Genomic DNA, 22,566 nt, shown 5'->3' with positions numbered 1-22,566 from the left:
TTATTTTACCATGATTAGCCTAACATTTATTATAATAACGATGACAAACAAAAATCACCAAAAACTGTACAATTGATTGAATTGAGAAAGTCGAGTTGAGGAACTCAATGTTTTAACAGATTTTTTTTAGAGATTACTAAACGATTACACGAGAGGCCAACTTTGGAGATGTTCTTGGTCTGAGCAATGGAAGTCACTGCCATGGGATTATATAAAGAGTGACCCTCAATTTGCTTGTGTTCTTGGGAAATCACCAATCCTTGGCGAGCCTCGTGAAGGCATCAATTATTTAAGTGGCCCAAGGTGAAGAAGCACCATGACTGTAGTGTAACTATGAATTAACTCATCGTATTCCAGAGAGGAGCTGCATTCCCTCAGTGAGAAGTTGTCAGTCACGATACGATCGCAGCCAATTTCTCCGTTACCAAAAAAGCCGAAGAGGGGGATGTTTGGGAATTGCTTCCTGAAGGCGTCTGCTTCCACGTTCTCCATCATGGAATAGTAGTTCTGACCCCGGCCGATGCAGGCGCACATGAAGCCCACCGTGTTGTGCTCGGGAATGTTGGCCGCCTTGAGGCGCTTCATCGCAGCTTCCACGCTCTCCGGCGTCACCACATCTTCGTCGAGGAGAATGGATGCTGCTTGGATTGGCTTGCCACTGAACGACAGGCCCACTGTGCCGTACATGTGCCGGGCATCAATACTAGAAAGGAGTTGGGGGGGGTAAAAGTAGAATATAAGTCATCGAAACTTGATCCAGAGAGAGCGGTTGCAAAATAATTGACAAGATGCTCATTGCGTTATGAGTGGAGATGGAAAATGGTTCTGCGGTGAGTTCCTGATTGCACTGCGCTGTGTCCAAGCCAAAGCATTTCTAAAGAGGAACAGTCCCTTGCAATCAAGAGGCTGTTGTCTTTCACATCAGAGACCGCTGTTGGAATCAAAGTCTATCGGAGAGATGAAAGGCTCGTTGCAGAGGCCCAATCAACGAGAATAACATGTGGAAGTAATAGCCCTTCCCCGTTAACCCCCCCCTTCCTACTTCTCCGACAAGTCTGACTGTCCTTCTGATTACATTGTATCTCTGTCTAAGGAGGAACTGCAGATGCTGGAAAATCGAAGGTAGACAAAAATGCTGGAGAAACTCAGCGGGTGAGGCAGCATCTATGGAGCGAAGGAAATAGGCGACGTTTCGGGTCGAGACCCGAAACGTCGCCTATTTCCTTCGCTCCATAGATGCCGCCTCACCCGCTGAGTTTCTCCAGCATTTTTTATCTACCTCTAACACTAGTTTAGACATACAGTGCAGAAACAGGCCCTTTGGCCCACCGGGTCTACACCGACCAGCGACCTCCACACATCGAATCCTCACACACGAAACGTCGCCCATTTCCTTCGCTCCATAGATGCTGCCTCACCCGCTGAGTTTCCCCAGCATTTTTGTCTCCATTGTATCTCTGTCTGCTCTGTTGCCACCTTCTCCCAGCTAACAAGGGTCTATTCTACATTTTCCTTGATCTGCATCTTTCATCTCTTACACTAACTCCTTCTACCCTGCCGCTCAGTCTGAAGAAGGGTCTCGACCCGAAAAGCCACCCATTCTTTCTATCCAGAGATGCTCCCTGTCCTGCCTCTCCAGCTTTTTTTTGTGTCTATCTACGAAAGCAATAAAGGTTGCAACCTTCTGTTAGAAATATTGCCTGCTTTGGAAAGAAGAGATGCTCTGGAGAGAGATGAACCTCATATTTTGGGGGAATAGAAGGAAGTCTTTCTCATCTGAATGCATGGCATCTAAAGGGTTTCTGAAGACCATGAGTTCTCCTCAGAATGAAATCCAACTCCCCATCACCATCTCTCACCGTGACCAGCAATTTCCAATCGCCATCTAGCTGCTCGGACTACTTCTCTAGTCCGAGCTACCTGATGAATCTAGGTCACCTCACTAAGCAAGTGGTCGAGGGGAATCCTTTATAACAAAACTTCTCTGCTTCGGGAAAATTGAGACACTGGAAGAAAGCGAATAGCTGATCCCAGACAGGAAAGAATCGGAAACAAACTTGGAAAAATACTTTCTTCATCAACTAACAATTTGGAGGACAGAACCGCTACTGTGTTCTGTCTACAAAGGGCACACAACCCCAACGTGCCACCCAACCACGTTCTTGGTTCTTGGCTCTTGGTTTCTTGGTCCTCCAAAATATTCCAAATGGAATTTAAACTGGAGGTGGTGAAGGGAGGCATTAAACCAGAAAGGGTTATTGGGAAGAAAGAGCTACTTTAAATTTAGTTGCATCTGGTTGGGTAACTATAGTTGGGTGGAGATTATTCCATGCTTTCATTGTGCGGGGGAAGAACGAATTGCTGTACACATCTGTCTTTGTCGCTGGGATCACAAATTGGATCAAATGCCCTCGTCTGCTCCTAATTGGTTTGGGTTTGGTGTAGGTCTTGTAGTCTATGTCGAGCTGACCATTTAACATTTTGTAAAAACAGGTCAAACGGTGAGCTTCACGTCTGTCTTGGAGAGGGTTCCACCCCAGAGAATTTAGAAGTTTGGTGACACTCGCTTCTCTCTCATAGGTGTTAGTAACAAATCGAACTGCCTGTCTTTGGACACGTTCGATGGAAGAAATGTTTTTATTTGTGTATGGGTCCCATGCTGCAACTGTGTAGTCCAAATGAGGTCTAACGAGGTTCTCCAGAGGCGATGCCTGCCTGATGTGTTGATTGCACTTCGTGTCCCTAATTTTGATAACCATAAGTATGTATGGCTGTGAAATACATAATTAGAAAGAATACTAGATATGGAATATAGAACAGTGCAGCACAAGAACAGGCTCGTCAGCCCACAATGTCTGTGCCAAACATGATGCTGAGGACATCTCTTATCTACATATTCGGCTGCTTATTGTCAAGAAAGTAATTCCACTTACAAAAAAATGTTTCATTTGAAACCAAGAACTCTGCTGCCTTGTACAGTTAAGGTTTGTTCATTAACTGGATGTTACCATTCCATTTGGTGTAAGGTGCAATGACTCATTTTTGAGCAAGCTCTAACAAGCAATTGACGTTTAGAAACACGATGACAGCATTTCCCACAAAATGGGAGCAGTACCTATGAACATGGGAACATCTCATTATGAGAGGAGGCTCTTTACAGCTTTAAGATGCAGATCTCTATAGAGTCAAACCTTTTGAAGGCTACACTGATAATGATGACATGCATGCATTGTCACTTTATCAACATAATAGATGTAAAATTATTATTACACGATAAATTAAAATAATAAGTAACACAAAAAAACACCTAGACTGAGCCCAGAACAGGCAGTTGAATAAACACAAAAACTCACTAAATAAACAGTAGGACTGAATAAAAAGTTGCTGTTTACTGAAAAAACACACAAACTGCTGGAGTGAGTCCGTGGTTCCGGCAGCATCTCTGGAGGACAAGGATGGATGATGTTTTGGGTCGAGACCCTTCCTCAGACGCCTCAGGTGAACACAGCTGCACTTCCAGGCTGGGGGGCATCTTGCTACTGGCTTCACTTGCTCCCCCCAGATTAACTCTCCCTTTGGTTGTTTCCAAACCAGGGACCTTCATATTATTGACACTGTCAAAGCATCCTGACCCGAGACGTCACCTATCCATGTGCTCCAGAGATATTGCCTGACTGGCTGGGTTACTCCAGCACTTTGTGTCTTTTTTCCCCCCCGCAAACCAGCATCTGCAGTTCCTTGCTTCTACATTCCTCGTGGATTCAATGTGACGGTTCAGTTTAGTTTTTAGTCCAGAGATACAGTGCGGAAACAGGCCGCTCGGCCCATCGAGTCCGCACCAACCAACGATCCCCGCACAATTGCACTATCCGAAACACACAAGGGAAAATGTACAATTAAGCCAAGCAAGTTAGCCTACAAACCGTTATGCCTTTGAAGTGTGGGAGAAAACTGGAGCTCCCGGAGAAAACCCACGCAGGTCATGGGGAGAACACAGATAGACAGCACCCGTAGTTAGGATCGAACCCGAGTCTTTGGAACTGTAAAGCAGCAACTTTACCACTTTGCCACCATGCCACCCCAACTGGCCAAGGAGTTTCGTCTAATGGCCTGATTAACATCTCAGGGAATAGATCGATCAACAGATCATTCTCTATTGCGCTGTTGTGAACCTCCACAGGTAAGGGGTCAAATTTTCATACATACCACCAGATACTGCACACAAAGCAGGTGAAAAAAACCTTTGCGATGCTGGAAGCAATTCGAAGAGCGTTTACTAGATCAAAAGCTGGAAGGTTTGAGTTGTCTAATGAAGAACGATTGGACAGGCTAGGCTTATATCCATTGGAATGATATCTTTTTCAAAAAGTGAAAGGGGTCGTGATTGAAACTTAGGAAGTTTTGAGGAGCCTTCATCGGGTGGAGACAACGCTGATATTTCCTCTTGTGGGAGAAAGTAGAACCAGGAGGTTACTTTTTGAAAAAGAGATGACTTAATTTTTTCTCCCAAAATCTCTTGCTTAAAAGTTGGAGGAAGCAAAATCTTTGAATATTTGTCAGAAAGAGGTAATAAACCTGGGAGGTTAAAGGATTCCATAGACAGTAGACAATAGGTGCAGGAGTAGGCCATTTGGCCCTTCGAGCCAGCATCGCCATTCAATGTGATTATGGCTGATCATCCGCATTGATCAACAGTTGGGCAGAGAGTGATGTGGAATTGTGGTTACAATAAAGACCAGCCATGATCTGATTAATGTGGGAACAGCTTGAACTCGAGTCTCCAGCGTTCTAAGGCGGCAACTCTACCGCTGCTCCACCGTACCGCCCCTCGTAATAGAAACAGAAACATAGAAATTAGGTGCAGGAGTAGGCCATTCGGCCCTTCGAGCCTGCACCGCCGTTCAATATGATCATGGCTGATCATCCAACTCAGTATCCCATCCCTGCCTTCTCTCCATACCCCCTGATCCCCTTAGCCACAAGGGCCACATCTAACTCCCTCTTAAATATAGCCAATGAACTGTGGCCTCAACTACCCTCTGTGGCAGAGAGTTCCAGAGATTCACCACTCTCTGTGTGAAAAAAATTCTTCTCATCTCGGTTTTAAAGGATTTCCCCCTTATCCTTAAGCTGTGACCCCTTGTCCTGGACTTCCCCAACATCGGGAACAATCTTCCTGCATCTAGCCTGTCCAACCCCTTAAGAATCTTGTAAGTAATGATTTTAACCTCTCTCTGGCTGAGTGATGCTGAGATTCATGGGCACACTTGCCCCAGAACAATGAGCGCAAAATGAATCCGAGGCCAATCACAAGGGTTTGCTGCTCTTCAGGGCTGCGAGTCACATCAGCACTTTAAGGGAACAATTTCCCAAAGTTATCCCATGGGTTCCAAGGGCGTCGGGAGTGGAGCCTAACTACCCCCAAGACGACGGCACGGTGGCGCAGCGGTAGAGTTGCTGCCTTACAGCGCCAGCATCCTAGGTTTGATCCTGACTCCGGGCGCTGTCTTTACGGAGTTTGTACGTTCTCCCGGTCCCCTGCATGGGTTAGCTCCAGGAGCTTCGGTTTACTCCCACACTCTAAAGGCGTACAGGTTTGTAGGCTAATTGGCTTGGTAAAATTGTCCCTAGTGTGTAGGATAGTGTTGGAGTGCGTGGATCGCTGGTCGGTGTGGACTCGATGGGCCTGTTTACGCGCTGTGTCGCTAAATCTAAAAAAACTAAAAAGAATCATCCTGTAGCACAGGAAATGGATGAATCGCATGAAGACTGAAGAGAAACATTGTCTTCTCAATGCTAATAAGCTACATGCACAGACAAAGGCCTTGCCGTTAACATTAAACCCACCTTTCAGAACTGGGTGAAAAGACTCGGTCACCATAACCTCCTACAACGATGGTGTTCCTCCCGTTGATAGGCTTGGTGAGTCGCTGAATGAAGTCAACTGCCGGAGGCTTGTAAGTATTGTATCCAAACAGGAGGACAGTGCGTAGGTCTGGGTTATCTAGAAGACCTAGGAGAGGAGAAATCAAACAATAAAACTCTTAATCTTGCCGTGAGGTTCAGGGCATTCATAAGGTTTGGTAGCATGGGTAATCAGTTTTCCGGTGATGTTAGTCAGGACCACTGATTTGCAGACAATAAGGCGTTCTAGATTTGTAGACAATAAGGCGCTGCTACATATATAACACCTCATGCAATGCAATTGCCAGCTCGACATCAATCTAGTTGTTAGGCACCAAAACCTGCAGTACCTCAGCGGGACAGGCAGCATCCCTGGAGAGAAGGAATGCTTGCATTATAGTAAAGCTTTCTGCATTCTCTCCAAAGATGCTGCCTGGCCCGCTGAGTTACTCCAGCTTTGTGTGTGTCTCTCTTCGGTTTAATCCAGCATCTGCAGTTCCTTCCTGCACATCCATCTAGTTGACCTTTTACAGTGTATTACCGTGTATTTCTACCCATCATAATGTAAAAGACACCTGGAGGACTCCATTGACAATGATGTTGAATACCTAGTGTCCACCCAAATCAGGCCAACAGATTTCAGATTAAAAAATATATATATTAATGGGGCACTAATTTCTCTTTTATTCTGCATCAAACAAAAAGCAATACGTTCAGTCTCTGTTCAAAGATGTCTATCCATTTTTAAATGCAAATTCAATGGACAGCTGGCCATAAGGCATAGGAGCAGAATGACCATAGGCCATTCAGCCCATCGAGTCTACTCAGCTATTCCATCATGGCTGATCTATTTTTCTCCTCAACCCCATCCTACTCCCTTTGATGCCCTTACTAATCAAGAACCTATCAATCACCACTTTAAAAATACCCAATGCTTGGCCTCCACCGCCGTCTGTGGCAGTGAAATCCACAGATTCACCACCCTCTGGCTAAATAATTTCCTCCTCATCTCCTTTCTAAAGGTACATCCGTTTATTCTGAGGCCTCGTTTCCTAGACTCTTCCACTCATGGAAACATCCTCGCCAGTTCCACTACGTCTCGGCCTTTCTGTAACCTGAAACCAGACGAGGAACGGAGACGAGGAAACTTTTTCTCACAGAGAGTGGTGAGTCTGTGGAATTCTCTGCCTCAGAGGGCGGTGGAGGCAGGTTCTCTGGATGCTTTCAAAAGAGAGCTGGATAAGGCTCTTAAAAATAGCGGAGTCAGGGGATATGGGGAGAAGGCAGGAACGGGGTACTGATTTGGGATGATCAGCCATGATCACATTGAATGGCAGTGCTGGCTCGAAGGGCCAAATGGCCTACTCCTGCTCCTATTGTCTATTGAAACGTTGGAAAAACTGAGCAGGTTGAACAGCACGTGTGGAGAGAGAGAGTTAATGTTTCATGTTAACATCAGCCCCGTTCTCACTCCACCCCAAATTGCTAGGAATTTCAAGCGTTTTGTTTCAGACCATCCTTCCTCCATTATTCACTGCCTGCTCTAGACAGCAATTGTCACATGCGTGCCTTATTCTTTATGAATTATGTTTCTCAGGGAATGGGTGACGACTGCCACATCACATAACGGAGCACGCACTTCAAAGAAGTTCACTGTATGCAGAGGAATGAGAGATGCAACGGTACAGAAAAGCTTGAGAGATGTGGTACTATAGAAATGCAATTCTTCTTTTCCCCCCCAGCAGGGAACAGAGGAGAAAACTACTGAGCAATTTTCTTGTGGCTCGAAATGACTCAGTTTTATTACAAACAGAAAATCCGGGATCAATCGCAGATGATTATAATTTGCAGTGGTAACTACATTCTGATTGTGTAGCAACCTTCCACACTGAAGCAACCTCCAGTGTTACTTTGCACACTTCCAGTCCCAATTTCACTGTCAATCTGTTGAAACATAGTTTGCAGTCTAATCAAGTGTGGTACAGGATACGGTAAAGCAAGCTTTCCTGCAGCACCATCCAGTGGCAAGAGATCAGATAATACAGTGTCACAATAGTGCAAGCTAACCGGGAAACAAAACCTTCTGGAGGAACTCGGCGGGTCAGGCTGCATCTGGGGAGGGAAAGGAGGTCGATGTTGAGGGTCACCTCTCTGTGGAAGGGTCCCGACCTGACCATTCCCTCCCCAGTTACTGTCTGACTGCTGAGTTCCTCCAGCATCTTGTTATTTGATTCAAGATTCCAGCCACTGCAGTCTCTTGTGTTTTCCAAGCTAGCAAACATTTCTCTTTCCACCCTCCTCATATTTCCTTACGACACAGGATCGGACGATTCTACCCATCAAATCTATGTCAGCTTTCAGGGCTGTTCCATTCTCCCACCTCCATTTCCCATCAACCTATTCTCTCTCTCTCTCTCTCTCACGTCAATTAACTCATGACTCTTCAACCACCCACATACATAGAAACATACAACATAGAAACATAGAAATTAGGTGCAGGAGTAGGCCATTCGGCCCTTCAGCCTGCACCGCCATTCAATATGATCATGGCTGATCATCCAACTCAGTATCCTGTACCTGCCTTCTCTCCATACCCTCTGATCCCCTTGGCCACAAGGGCCACATCTAACTCCCTCTTAATATAGCCAATGAACTGGCCACTACCCTCTGTGGCAGAGAGTTCCAGAGATTCACCACTCTCTGTGTGAAAAAAATGTTTTGTGAATTACACTCAGTGCAATTCACAGCAGCCAGTTTAGGCTACCAACCAACACGAAAGTTGCAATTACAAAGGAAGTTTACCAATGCCTCAACTTCCTCAAGAGGTTTGAGGATATTCCGAATTTGATTATTCATCAAATAATCTATTGAATTTCTATAGCTGTACAGTGGACAGCAAGCACACTTGACCATTTGTATCAGGGCCTGTTTTGGTAATTTAAACGCTCAAGAACAAAGGTGGCTTCAGAAGGTGGTGGACATTGCATGGTCGACTTCTCCACCATCGAAGGGATTAAGCTCCTGTTCTCTCACCCCGATGGTAGTAACAAAATGAGAGTGTGTAAGCCTTCATTCAGGGGCATGGATGTGCGCACATGTGTGTATTTTGGTCACACACTCTTCCGCCCACACCAGACGCTGGCTTCTTTTCAACAACTCACAAAACGTTCAGAAAAGCAGCCGAACTTTACTTCCCTTGTCAAAATACTTTAATGGCTCTGCATTGCAAAGCAAGATAGCTAAGTCAGTTATAGACCAGATGGAACTCCGATAGAGCAGTCCCCGGGGATTCATTTAAAACTGTCCAAATATTTTCACGATGCATTGAACAGCTGTCAGGAAAGCTGAAACGAGACATTTTTAACCTGCCCATCTAGACTGGATTTAGCAGTGCTGGCCCCATAGAGGTCCTGACCCAGATTGCACAATGCCCAGAAGCAAAGGCAAAAGACCTTGTTAATAAATTGGAGTTTCCCCAAAGTACGTCTGACAAAAAGCAGCAAGCTACTCAAGCACGTATTACCCAAGGTCTTTGTGAAATTTTGTTCTGTATTTGCAGACTGCTGGTTATCATTCTCGGAGAGACAAATATAATTAGATCCATTTAAATGTATTATGAATGGAAATCAGATACAGCAACAATTTTCACAACAGGGATATCATGGTTGATTTGCTGTAATTAGCTCTTCAGGGTTATAAGTGGTTACATTTTGCAAATGGATGGGAAGGAGCGATTATTAAACATATTTGGTATAAAGTTAGTGAGTGCATCCTTACATTCTTTTATGCATAAATCTGAATGGTTAAAAACGATAATATCAGCTCTCCTGATGATTAATTTGGAAAATTAGTTAACCTTCCATCTCAGGTCTAGTGACAAATGCTTCGAGACTTAGATCAGGTTAGCCTGAGGGTCAGCGAGGAGGTGTACTTTTGGTGGAGAAGGCCATATCAGCCTTAATCACTAAACAGAGAGTATAACCTCAACCTGCTTATTCTCTGCTCAGGTGGGACATCCTTACACCACTGACTTTAGACTCTAGAGATAAAGCATGAACAAAGGCCCTTCGGTCTACCGTGTCCATGCTGACCAGCGATCACCCCGTACACTAGCTGTATCCTACACACACTTGGGACAATTTACAATTTACAGAAGCCAATTAACCTACAAACCTGTCTAAGAAGGAACCGCAGATGCTGGAAAAATCGAAGGGAGATAAAAATGCTGGAGAAACGCAGCGGGTGATGGAGCGAAGGAAAAGGGGACGTTTCGGGTCTAGACCCTTCTTCAGACTGATGTGGGAGTGATGGGGGCGGGAAGGAGAAAGGAACAGTCGGAGCCAGCGGGCTGTGGGAGAGCTGGGAAGGGGAGGGGAAAGAGGGGGAAAGCAGGGACTACCTGAAATTGAAGAGTCAATGTTCATACCGCTGGGGTGTAAACTACCCAAGTGAAATATGAGGTGCTGCCCCCCCAATTTACGGTGGGACTCACTCTGGCCATGGAGGAGACCCAGGACAGAATGGTCGTTTTCGGAATGGGAGGGGGAATTGAAGTGCCGAGCCATTGGGAGATCAGGTTGGTTATACAAACCTGAACATCTTTGGAGCGTGGGAGGAAACTGGAGCACCCGGACCAAACCCACGCGGTCTAAACACGCCAATTAGGTCGCCCAAGTGGGACAGCCCCTTAACAAGACAGATGATGTGAAAATTGTGGTAGGTCAGACAGGCAGGGGTGAAAGTGATAAATGGCCCCTGCTGCCACTGTCATTCTAAGTAGAGAGTGCAGCTTCTGGGAGTTGGAACCAGAGTATCTGCAGTGCATTTTGTAGAGGGTGGGTGCTGTAGGTACAGAGCACCATGGAGGAGTGAATGCCAATCAAGCAGATTGCTTTGAGCTGGATAGTTTTCAGTGTTGTTGCAACTGCATTCATCCAGGAAGGTGGAAAGGCTTTGGGAAGTCAAGAGGCAAAACTAATTACAATCCAAAACCAATATCGCTTCTAAAGTACAGCAATGAAGGTACAGCAACAGATTGCACATCCAAAGAGATAGTCGGCACTTTTTGTGGAGTGGTAACAGGAGAATACTAAAACAAATCCTGCTAATCGGGAATCAGAAATGAAGCAGCAAATGCAGGAAATCCTCAGTTTTCCAGGAGCCGGTGGAGAGCGAGGGGAAAAGACAGAGCTAAAATATCAGACGGAGAATCTTTTGCCACAACGGAGAATAATTGGAGCTCAAGCAAGCTGATGGGTGGGGAACAAGGAAGAAGAAGAACAGAAAAGGGCAGATACATGAACGGGTAGAATAAACTGAAACAATTAAACGTATGATGCTTCAAGATAATACATAAATGCCCAATTATCACCTACATTCCCCAATGAAAATATAGACAGACTGCTGGAAATCTGAAATTACTGCCTAAGATGCTGAGTATCTGAAATGTATCGAGTCCAAAAGGCAGGAAATTGGAGGATAGGTTGCTATTTAAAGAGTTTACATCGAGGTAATAATTGGTGTGTCTAGATTTATTTCCTTCCTTCATTTCAGTATTATTATGGATTGCAAACAAATTGCACACAGTTAAGAATCCAGTCAAAATGTATAGATGCTACCACACTGCCTGACTGTGGATGCAAGGTCAGCAAGTTGCGGAGTAGAACATTCTTCTTCAATTATCTGCATAAAAACACTTAAATAGCAGTGGCTGTTTGCCATACCCTGTCAATGGGACCAAGTTTCCAAAGGAGAGTACAATGCACAGCTGCACAGTGTGTATATTTGCAGATATAAAGAACAAATTTATTTCCCCGCACTTTTATATCCGTTACTGAGGCCAATTTCCGTTTCAAGATGTGTTGCTCCTGTGTTTAAACTTTACCATCTTAAATATTTGGAAATACCAGTGCTATATCTGTTCCTGCGGAGAGCTTCATAGAGCATGTCGCCAGGAAATAGGTTACAGCAGTCTCAGTGCTTTCAAGTAGCCCAATATTCCACTGTTTCGTTTGCTTACAGCCCAGCAGTATGAATATTGACTTCCCTAACTTCAATAACCCTTGCATCGCCTCTCACTCCGACCCTCCCCCACCATAGTCGTTGTACTAGTTTCACTGTCGTCCCGTTGAGTTTCACTGTCTGTATAACTCATTATCACCGACCCCACAGCCAACAATGGACCATTGTGGGCTCCACCTTTCCTTGATCGGCGTTCCTTTTTCATTCATTTGTTCTATATCTACATCTCCGTCTAGTTTCCCTTTCCCCTGACTCTCTGTCTGAAGAAGGGTCTCAAACCCGAAACGTCACCTATTCCTTTTCACCAGAGATGCTGCCTCACCTGCTGGGTTACTCCAGCTTTTTGTGTCTATCTTCGGTTTAAACCATCATCCGCAGTTCCTTCCTACACATTCCACTGTTAGTCTTGTCCCTTCTAACCACCCACCATGGGAGCAAACAAGCCTCAGTACACTGTACTTAAAATGTGAGAGCAGTACAAATATCACAGTACGTTTATTAAAACATTGAAAAAAAGGGCGGCGCTGTGACACAGTGCGAGAGAGACCCGGGTTCAATCTTTTGACCAAGGGTACTATCTGTTTGTATGTTCTTCCTGTGACCCCTTGGGTTTTCTCTGGGTGCTCCGGTTTCCCCCCACACTGAAGTGCAGGTTTGTAGGTTAATTGGCTTCTGTAAATTGTGTAGTGTACAGGACTAGGACTATTGCACACATGATCCCTGGGATGTCAGGACTGTCTTATGAAGAAAGACCGGATAGCCTTGGTTTATACTCTCTAGAATTTAGGAGATTGAGAGGGGATCTTATAGAAACTTACAAAATTCTTAAGGGGTTGGACAGGCTAGATGCAGGAAGATTGTTCCCGATGTTAGGGAAGTCCAGGACAAGGGGTCACAGCTTAAGGATAAGGGGGAAATCCTTTAAAACCGAGATGAGAAGAACTTTTTTCACACAGAGAGTGGTGAATCTCTGGAACTCTCTGCCGCAGGGGGTAGTCGAGGCCAGTTCGTTGGCTATATTTAAGAGGGAGTTAGATATGGCCCTTGTGGCTAAGGGGATCAGAGGGTATGGAGAGAAGGCAGGTACGGGATACTGAGTTGGATGATCAGCCATGATCATATTGAATGGCGGTGCAGGCTCGAAGGGCCGAATGGCCTACTCCTGCACCTATTCTCTATGTTTCTATGATCGCTGGACAGCGTGGACGCGGTGGGCCACTGGGCCTGTTCCCACGCTGTATCTCAAAGAAAAGATACAGTGTGGAAACAGGCCCTTCAGCCCACTGAGTTGAAAACAACCACCGATCACCCATTCATGCTGGTTCTGTGTTATTCCACTTTCTAATCCACACCCTGCATATTAGATTTTGGTGCTCAAGTCTCTTGACCGACGTACAAGTAATCCCTGGAAAACGACCCCAGCACTTTCAATAATTGAGTTTTCTCTCTCACCAATTTGATTAATTTAACAATGCCCTGGTGAACTTCAGTCTCAGTAGCTAAACAAGAGCAATCCTTGGAAAATAAAAGAAATGTTGATGGCGACACAAGAAACTGCAGATGCTGGAATTGAGCAAAACGCAAAGTGCTGGAGGAACTCAGCTGGTATGGCAGCATCTGTGGAGGGAATTGACAGATAACGTTTCGGGTTGGGACCCTTCATCAGACTCTAGAAATGCACTGTGTAAGAAGGAACTCTTAAGGGGAAGAATTCTTAAGGGGTTGAACAGGCTAGATGCAGGAAGATTATTCCCGATGTTGGGGAAGTCCAGAACTAGGGGTCACAGTTTAAGGATAAGAGGGAAGTCTTTTAGGACCGAGATGAGAAAATCATTTTTTTTTACACAGAGAGTGGTGAATCTGTGGAATTCTCTGTCACAGAAGGTAGTTGAGGCCACAGTTCATTGGCTATATTTAAGAGGGAGTTAGATGTGGCCCTTGTGGCCAAAAGGATCAGGGGGTATGGAGAGAAGGCAGGTACAGGATACCGAGTTGGATGATCAGCCATGATCATATCGAATGGCGGTGCAGGCTCGAAGGGCCGAATGGCCTACTCCTGCACCTATTTTCTACGTTTCTATGTTTCTATGAACTGCAGATGCTGGTTTAATCCGAAGATAGACACAAAAAGCTGGAGTAGCTCAGCGGCACAGGCAGCATCACTGGAGAGACTGTCCCGCTGAGTTACTCCAGCTTTTTGTGTCTATCTTCTAGAAATGCGTTGTCTGAAGGGTGACAAACTGCAACATCACATATCCATGTTCTCCACAAATGCTGCTTGACCCAGACCAACTTTGAGTCCTTTTGTGTAAACCAACATCAGCAGTTCCTGGTTTCGAAAACTGCATAGTTATTTTGTGCTTGGAATTTACTCCTGATTCGTCAACACCGTTTCACATTGTCTCAATTAGCACGGGTGAAGGGAAGGAGTACTTTACCTGCTGCTTGGAGTTTTCTTTGATCGAAAGTGTTATTCTTCAAATCTTTGTTTGACAGGTGAAAGCATTTAATCGTCACCCCTTCAATTTTGGGCAGGAGCAGAGCAAATCCTGCAATTCCATCTTCCACCTCGAGAGGTCTCTGCTTGCCATTGCCCATAGGAGTATCTGAAAGGCAAGATACCCCAGCAATAGGTTTGATATCACACAACAAATATCGATTTGATACAAACAAAATTACTTTAAAAAATTTAGAATGAAAACCCTTTCTATAACATGGGCTACAATGATATAGAAATTCTGGGCAAAAGATTATTCTTTACAGTGGGGTTTGAAGCCCTCTGCTAAATTTCGACCTAGCTAACGTATTGATCAACTGAGCAGCGAAGGTGGGAGATTGCAACCTTCATGTGGTCCGCCCTGTTTCGACTAATGCAATCAACCTGGCGTGCACAATCAATTAAGATCAAATAGAACAAGTTGTCCGACAATTTTAGGCTGTGCACGCCATACGCAAGAAGAACTGAGCAGCAAAAAAGTGAAGAATCTATTATCAAAATTTTACCAATATTTAATGAAGTTCTCTTATAACTAATGGGAACAACCGATCCGTTAAATAACTCAAATTCTGCAAAATTCCTTCACGTTTGGAACTTAATAAAATATTTCTAATTATATGCATACTTTACACAAAAACAATTATTTCACATAAATGCCACAGTTTAATATAATGGCATAACAAGTTGTTCTTAACAGTTGCATAAGTGATTGTGTTTGTAAAATTTGATGTGATATGGTAAATGCAAGAATACTCCATCTCAAATTTCATGATTAAAAAGTTAATTTTCGAAGATATCTTAGGAGAAATGCTACAAGGGTTTATTACTGCTTCACTTTTTCCTTCTTTGGGAAATGATACTCAATTGAACGACTTGACAAAGAGATAGTAAATGGAACCCCTCAGATTGCAGAGCAGATCCGAGGGGTTATATTTACTGAAAGATAGCGTGTCAGAGAAACAAACTGTTAAGTTAAATGTTACCAATCCCAGGAATACAATCAGGTACTCTCTGAAGATATATACACCTCTCTATTCAAACTGCAGTCTCTTTTCAAAACATTAGGTGCCCTGGCAGCATTTTGAGACCACAGAGGCCTCTTTTTCCACAAGTCATTTTCTCCTTAAGAATAGCTTTGGGAAATTCACATCCAGGCTGAAAACACAAAGGTTGCACAAGGAATCAAACCATGTACGATGGGATTTCGAAACAATCTCAACAACTGAATAAGCCTGCCTCCATTTTGTTCAGTCACAGTTTTATGGATCCGAGAATCAAGTGAATTAGGTTCCAAAGTACAAGGTCTTTCTGAATGCAAATCATTACATTTATGGTGTTTAAGAGGGAACTGCAGATGCTGGAGAATCGAAGGTTACACAAAAAAGCTGGAGAAACTCAGCGGGTGCAGCAGCATCTATGGATCGAAGGAAATAGGCAACGTTTCGGGCCGAAACCCTTCTTCAGACATTTATGGTCTTGTTTTGCAAACTGTTAGGGTGAAAGGCCGAAGTGATATCTTCCTTTTTAGTTTGACAGATGTTGCATGTTGCAGGTGTTGTGGGGAGAGCAGGGGGGAGGGGTGGGGGGGGGGGATAATGGTGGGGAATATTTGCCATGAAATGCAAAAACTGGGGACTTTTGTTGCGATGCCTCCACAAGTATAGTAACTGAGCCAGTTAGACAAGTCGTCGTCACATGAATGTAGGAGTCTGAAGTAGGGTCTCAACCCGAAATGTCACCTATTCCTTTTCTCCAGAGATAGTGTCTGGCCCGCTGAGTTACTCCAACTTTTTGTGTCCATACATTAAACTGTGACATTTATACAAAGAATTTGTCATTGCATTAAGTGCGATTATAAAAAGAAACATTGAGAACTCGGTACCTTTCAAATGAACAGGTGACCTTTCTATTCACATCCGGTATATATGAAGAGTCTGAGGTCATATTGGCTTTTACACTATTCATTAACATCATGATCCATGTGTGTCCTAAAATGATGGATCCACATATACACCATACCTCTTAAACTTTGGTTAACAAAAGTTTGTTGATTTCAGATTTAAAATTAATTCCTCATTAATCAAACAACATTTACGCAAGAGTTCAAAATTTTATTTTCCCATTACATCCAGAGTTATGGTAATCTATAAACTATTCATTTCAAATTAATTTCACTTACACTTTATGTGCAATGTGAGGAATAAAACCGTATTGTATTCATAACGTTGAGGTCCAATACATTCTGATTAAATAGAATTCAAAAGTTTTCAATGAGGTAGATGGGAGGTCAGGACCATACTCTAGCTAAGGATAGTATTTATTATCTGCATGTCTGAAGAAGGGTCTCAACCCGAAACGGCACCCATTCCTTCTCTCCAGAGATGCTGCCCGTCTCGCCGAGTTACCCCAGTATTTAGTGTCTATTATCTGGCATGACTGGATAGCATGAAAAATGTTTTTCACTGTACCTCGGTACATGTGACACTAACAGAACCTAAACCTAAACACAATTTAATATTACAAACAACTGCATAAGCTGCAAGGAACTCCTGAGAGAAGCCACTTACAGACAATCCCAGGGCAACTGATTCCTAATAATTTGCAATTCATTGGCAGAAGTTTCTCAAACTTTGTGGCCACTTCTGCATCTTTACTTTTCATTGCAGACTCATCTCTTCGCTCTGTGAAAGTTAAATCACAAAAAGAAAGAAAATGATTAACAAGGGCCAAACATATACATCCATATAAGTAAATGATATACAACCATGTGGCACGGCAACAAAGCAATTTGCAGCTAGACTGTTTTATATTGGGCTGTCGCCGTAAACAAACTTTCATCAAATGAGCAACAATAAAGATATAATGTCATGAAAATGGTTTCAATCTAAACCAATTTTAATTTAATAAATCTTCTTAAGAGGGGAGAGTTGTAAAATGGTCTCAAAACTGTTGCCTAGCTGACACAGCACTGTGATATAACAGTATAGCACAAGAACAGGCTCAAGGTCCACAATGTCTGTGCCAAGCATGATGCCTAGACCAATTCTTATCTACCTTCATATAATCCATATCCCTCCATTCCCTGCATAGAAACATAGAAATTAGGTGCAGGAGTGGGCCATTCGGCCCTTCGAGCCTGCACCGCCATTCAATATGACCATGGCTGATCATCCAACTCAGTATCCCGTACCTGCCTTCTCTCCATACCCTCTGATCCCGAGCCACATCTAACTCCCTCTTAAATATAGCCAATGAACTGGCCTCGACTACCCTCTGCGGCAGAGAGTTCCAGAGATTCACCACTCTCTGTGTGAAAAAAGTTCTTCTCATCTCGGTTTTAAAGGATTTCCCCCTTATCCTTAAGCTTTGACCCCTTGTCCTGGACTTCCCCAACATCGGGAGCAATCTTCCTGCATCTAGCCTGTCCAACCCCTTAAGAATTTTGTAAGTTTCTATAAGATCCCCTCTCAATCTCCTAAATTCTAGAGAGTATAAACCAAGTCTATCCAGTCTTTCTTCATAAGACAGTCCTGACATCCCAGGAATCAGTCTGGTGAACCTTCTCTGCACTCCCTCTATGGCAGTAATGTCCTTCCTCAGATTTGGAGACCAAAACTGTACGCAATACTCCAGGTGTGGTCTCACCAAGACCCTGTACAACTGCAGTAGAACCTCCCTGCTCCTATACTCAAATCCTTTTGCTATATCCTGCATGTCCATGTGCCGACCAAAAAATCTCCTAAATGCCACTATTGTATCTGCCTCCACCTGCAGCACATTCTAGGCACTCTGTGTAAAAACTCCCATTAAAACACATGTCTTAACAGGACTATAACAAGTGCAAGTTCTCTCAGAATCAATGGCTATCAATCCTGCCGCTGACTGAAAATGTGGTTAAATATAAAATAATTTCTGTAACAGTTATATGTTTTGTAGTAAAGTCCGAATCGAAAGCAAACATTGACTCAAGAATTAATGTACATTGAAAACATACATATCCCAGCTGTGGACTTCACAGTGCAGAAGTAACTTTTAACGAAATGAAAGGTGGCAAAGCTGGAAGAGCTGCTGCCTCACAGCGCCAGAGACACGGGGCCGGACCTGAGGTTGGGTTGCTGTCCGCATGGAGTTTTCACGTTCTCGCTGTAACCCCGTGGGTTTCCTCTGGGTGCTCAGTTTCCTCCCACATCCCAAAGACATGCAGGTTTGTAGGTTAATTGGCCTCTGTAAATCGCTCCCCGTGTGTAGGGGGAGGATGTGAAATTGAGATAACATAGAGCTAGTGTGAACAGGTGACCAATGGTCAACATGGACTCAGTGGGCTGAAGGGCCTGTTTCCACGCTGTATCTGAAACTCAAATCACTGAACTCAAAAGATATTTATATCAAATCCACACATAATGTAAAATGAACATCTACTGGTACTGCTTAACTGTATTCAAGCTTATTTTCCCAGGCAGAAAGACAATAAACTCCTCATAGCGATGTCCTGTTGATATTAAAAACAAATGTTTCTACCTTTCCTCCATCTACTGGAACTCTGTACGCAGAAGGTATCAGTGCCAGCCATGTAGAGTACTGTCTCGGGCAGTACATATACCTCCTGTGCAAAAGAAAGATAATGTTTACCGAATTGGTCTCAAGCCAGAATATTATTTTTTACATTGAAAATTTTTTAAAAATCGTAAAAAACAATTGTTTCAAGACTGGGTATGGTCAAGAATATAAATACCTATCTCCTATATTCTCCTACTCTCTACAATTTCCCTTTCTCTTTTCTTTTCTTTTTTTTCCCTCTCTCTCTTTCCTCCCTTTTTCTATTCACACACCATACAACACACGTTTTTCTATTTTTTATTATCTATTCTCTCTTTCATTATAATTTTTTTTTAAAATGAAGCTGTATATAAAATGTAACATGCCAATATACATTAGGCACCTTGGTGCCACATTACTGTACTTACTTCTAATTTTTTTTTAAAGAATTAAAAAAAAAGAAAATCAAAAAAAAAAACTACAGATGCTGGACATCTACAATAAAAACAAATGTCAACAACACAAAGTCAGGCAGCAACTGTGAAGGAGAAACAGAGTTTACAGTTGTGGTTGGGGCGGCAGGGAGAGTTGCTGCCTTACAGCGCCAGAGACCTGGGTTCAATCCTGCCTACGGATACTGTCGGTACGGAGATTGTACCTTCTCATTGTGACCATGTGGGTTTTCCCCGGATGCTCCAGTTTCCTCCCACATTCCAAAGATGCACAGACTTGTAGGTTAAATGGATTTGGTATTAAGAAAAATGTAAATTGTCCCTCGTGTGTAGGATAGTGCTAGTGTACGGGGATTGCTGGTCGGTGTGGACTCAGTGGGCCGAAGGGCCTGTTTCCTCGCTACATCTCTAAACTAAAACTAAACTAAAACTAAACTAAACTCTCTGCCACAGAGGGTAGTTGAGGCCAGTTCATTGGCTATATTTAAGAGGGAGTTAGATGTGGCCCTTGTGGCTAAGGGGATCAGGGGGTATGGAGAGAAGGCAGGTACGGGATACTGAGTTGGATGATCAGCCATGATCATATTGAATGGCGGTGCAGGCTCGAAGGGCCGAATGGCCTACTCTTGCACCTAATTTCTATGTTTCTATGTTTCTAAAACTAAATTGAGAGAGTTAAAGAGGAAATGTAGAATAAAGAATGGAATGTCGCTGATATCGTGAGGCCAGAGTGCAGAACTGCAGATACTGCTTTACCAAGGAAAGACACAAAGTGCTGGAGTAACTCAGCAGGTCAATCAGGATCCCTGCAGAAATCAGATTTCTCTTTAAATCAGATGTGGCCAGTTCTGATGCAAGATTCTGATGCTTGCAAGCGAGAGCTAGATAGGGCTCTTAAAAATAGTCAATAGGGAGAAAGCAGGAACGGGATACTGATTGGGGATGATCAGCCTTGATCACATTGAATGGCGGTGCTGGCTCGAAGAGCCAAATGGCCTACTCCTGCACCTATTGTCTATTATCCATCTGCAATATTAACTCAGGGTTTTGCTCTCCACACACACTGGCCAATTGGCCGTTCTGCTTTTAGATTCAGGGACAGATCTAATTGACAATTAATTGCTTCAACATGTGTTTTAATTTGTTATCTTTTTAACTTTCACCAAACTGTCTGCTTAATCTATTAAACAGATTATGTTATATAAACATCCAGACCTCCTGGACAAATCCTGGCCTCAATGATCACCTTTTTCCTCTGCCCCGAATATTCTCTCCGCAACTTGAGTTAACTTGTTTCACTTTCTTTGTTCTGACAAAAGATGTGCGACCAGAAACATTAACTCTGTTTTCCTTTCCTCTCCTTCTGCCCAACCCGCTGAGCGTTTTCTGTGTTTTCTCTCTTAATTTCCGATTCCCAGCACCATCAGTTTTTTTTTTGTTGCAACATTTACCTCCAGTTCCTCGATCATTTTGTTCACCAGAAAGTGTTGTCCATGTTCCCCGCCTGCATAGGCATGGCCTTTGGTCGTGATCCACGACAGTCTTCTGTGTCTCCTCAAGACCCTTCGCGCGCAGTCACTCCACAGCCTGCACACACTGAGACACAAAGCGGCAAACACAGAACAAGGTGTGATGGCGTGGTTTACTAGCAGGTGGGGAAGACTGCTTGTTGGGTAATGAAGGATTGTATGTGAGGGGCATGGGCGACCAGTTACTCGGGGGATGGGAGGACGGGGGGGGAGAGGGGGGGTGGGGAATGGTTTTCAAGGGTATGGGGGGGGGGGGGGGGGGGGGAGCACTGGTTGCTGGGGAATGATGGATCTGTTGACAGGGGATGGGGGGGGGGACTGGGTGCCAGTTGGATGGGAACGGCTGCTAAGGCATATGGGGGGGGGGGGGGGGGGGGAGGCGGATGCTAGGGGATGGAGACCAGTTGCCAGGGTGATGGGGGGGGTAGCGGTTGCTAAGGGGATGGGTACCGGTTGCCAGGGGGATGGGGGGGGAGCAGTTGCCAGGGTGAAGGGGGACCTGTTGCCAGGGGGATTTGGGAACAGGTTGCTAGGAAGCGGTTGCCAGGGGGATGGGGGGGTACCGGTTTTGCCAGGGGGGATGGGGAGCAGTTACTAGGGGGATTGGGGATTTGGGGTTGCTAGGAAGGAATTTGGGGGAGCGGTTGGGAGCAGTTAAGGGGATTTGGGGACCGGTTGCTAAGGGGATTTGGGGAGCAGTTGCTAAGGGGGATTTGGGGGAAGCGGTTGCCAGGGGGATGGGGGACCTGTTGCTAAGGGGATTGGGGGACCAGTTGCTAGGGAGCGGGGCCAGCGGTTGATGGGGGGGGGGGACCAGTTGCTAAGGGGATAGGGACCAGTTGCTAAGGGGATAGGGACCGGTTGCTAAGGGGATAGGGACCAGTTGCTAAGGGGATGGGGGGACCGGTTGCCAGGGGGATTTGGGGACCGGTTGCTAGGGAGCGGTTGCCAGGGGGATGGGGGGGGACCGGTTGCCAGGGGGATGGGGAGCAGTTGCCATGGGGATTTGGGGGAGCGGTTGCTAGGGGGATTTGGGGGAGCGGTTGCTAGGGGGTGAGGCCTGTGTCGGGGAGCCGGGCCAGCGCCACAAGCGCCCGCAGCCCCTGCAGTTACCTGGCGCTTCTCTGCAGCGACTTGGTGGGCAGGCAGGAGAGGATCTGCTCCACCACCTCGGCCACGGTGCTCAACACAGACCCGCCGCTCCGCAGCTCGGCCACGTCCATGGCCCCGGGCACCTCCACTTCCGGGCGGCGGGCGGAAGTCAGGTGGTTCCCGGGCCGCACGGTGCGTCACCAGCGGGGCGGAAGTGACAGCGGTGGTGCGTGTGCGCATGTGCAGCTGCGGGGCACCTGGTGCCTGTGGATACGCACGTGTTGGCTCCTCCCTCCACCTCCTGGACTTGGGCATGGACCTCATGGGCTTGGACCTCATGGGCTTGGACCTCATGGGCTTGGACCTCAGGGGCTTGGACCTCATGGGCTTGGACCTCATGGGCTTGGACCTCAGGGGCATGGACCTCTTGGGCTTGGACCTCAGGGGGCTTGGACCACATGGGCATGGACCTCATGGGCGTGGACCTCATGGGCTTGGACCTCAGGGGCATGGACCTCATGGGCATGGACCTCAT

The 22,566-nt window shown here is 45.2% G+C and overlaps 1 protein-coding gene across 1 annotated transcript; it reads right to left on the bottom strand.

Moving 5' to 3' along the window:
• Positions 1-22,433, bottom strand: fbxo22 (F-box protein 22). The gene is given in 8 exon segments (XM_055662525.1): positions 1-703; positions 5,848-6,013; positions 14,364-14,531; positions 16,990-17,103; positions 18,941-19,025; positions 20,862-21,006; positions 22,053-22,165; positions 22,167-22,433. Coding segments are annotated over 8 exon segments (1,473 nt in total). The 5' UTR covers positions 22,431-22,433; the 3' UTR covers positions 1-285.
• Positions 22,434-22,566: the final 133 nt, after the last annotated feature.

Source organism: Leucoraja erinacea, chromosome 36, assembly GCF_028641065.1.
Source record: "Leucoraja erinacea ecotype New England chromosome 36, Leri_hhj_1, whole genome shotgun sequence".
Lineage (NCBI taxonomy): Eukaryota > Metazoa > Chordata > Chondrichthyes > Rajiformes > Rajidae > Leucoraja > Leucoraja erinaceus.
Note: the sequence above shows the minus strand (reverse complement) of the source record. Positions and strands in the feature narration are given on the sequence as shown.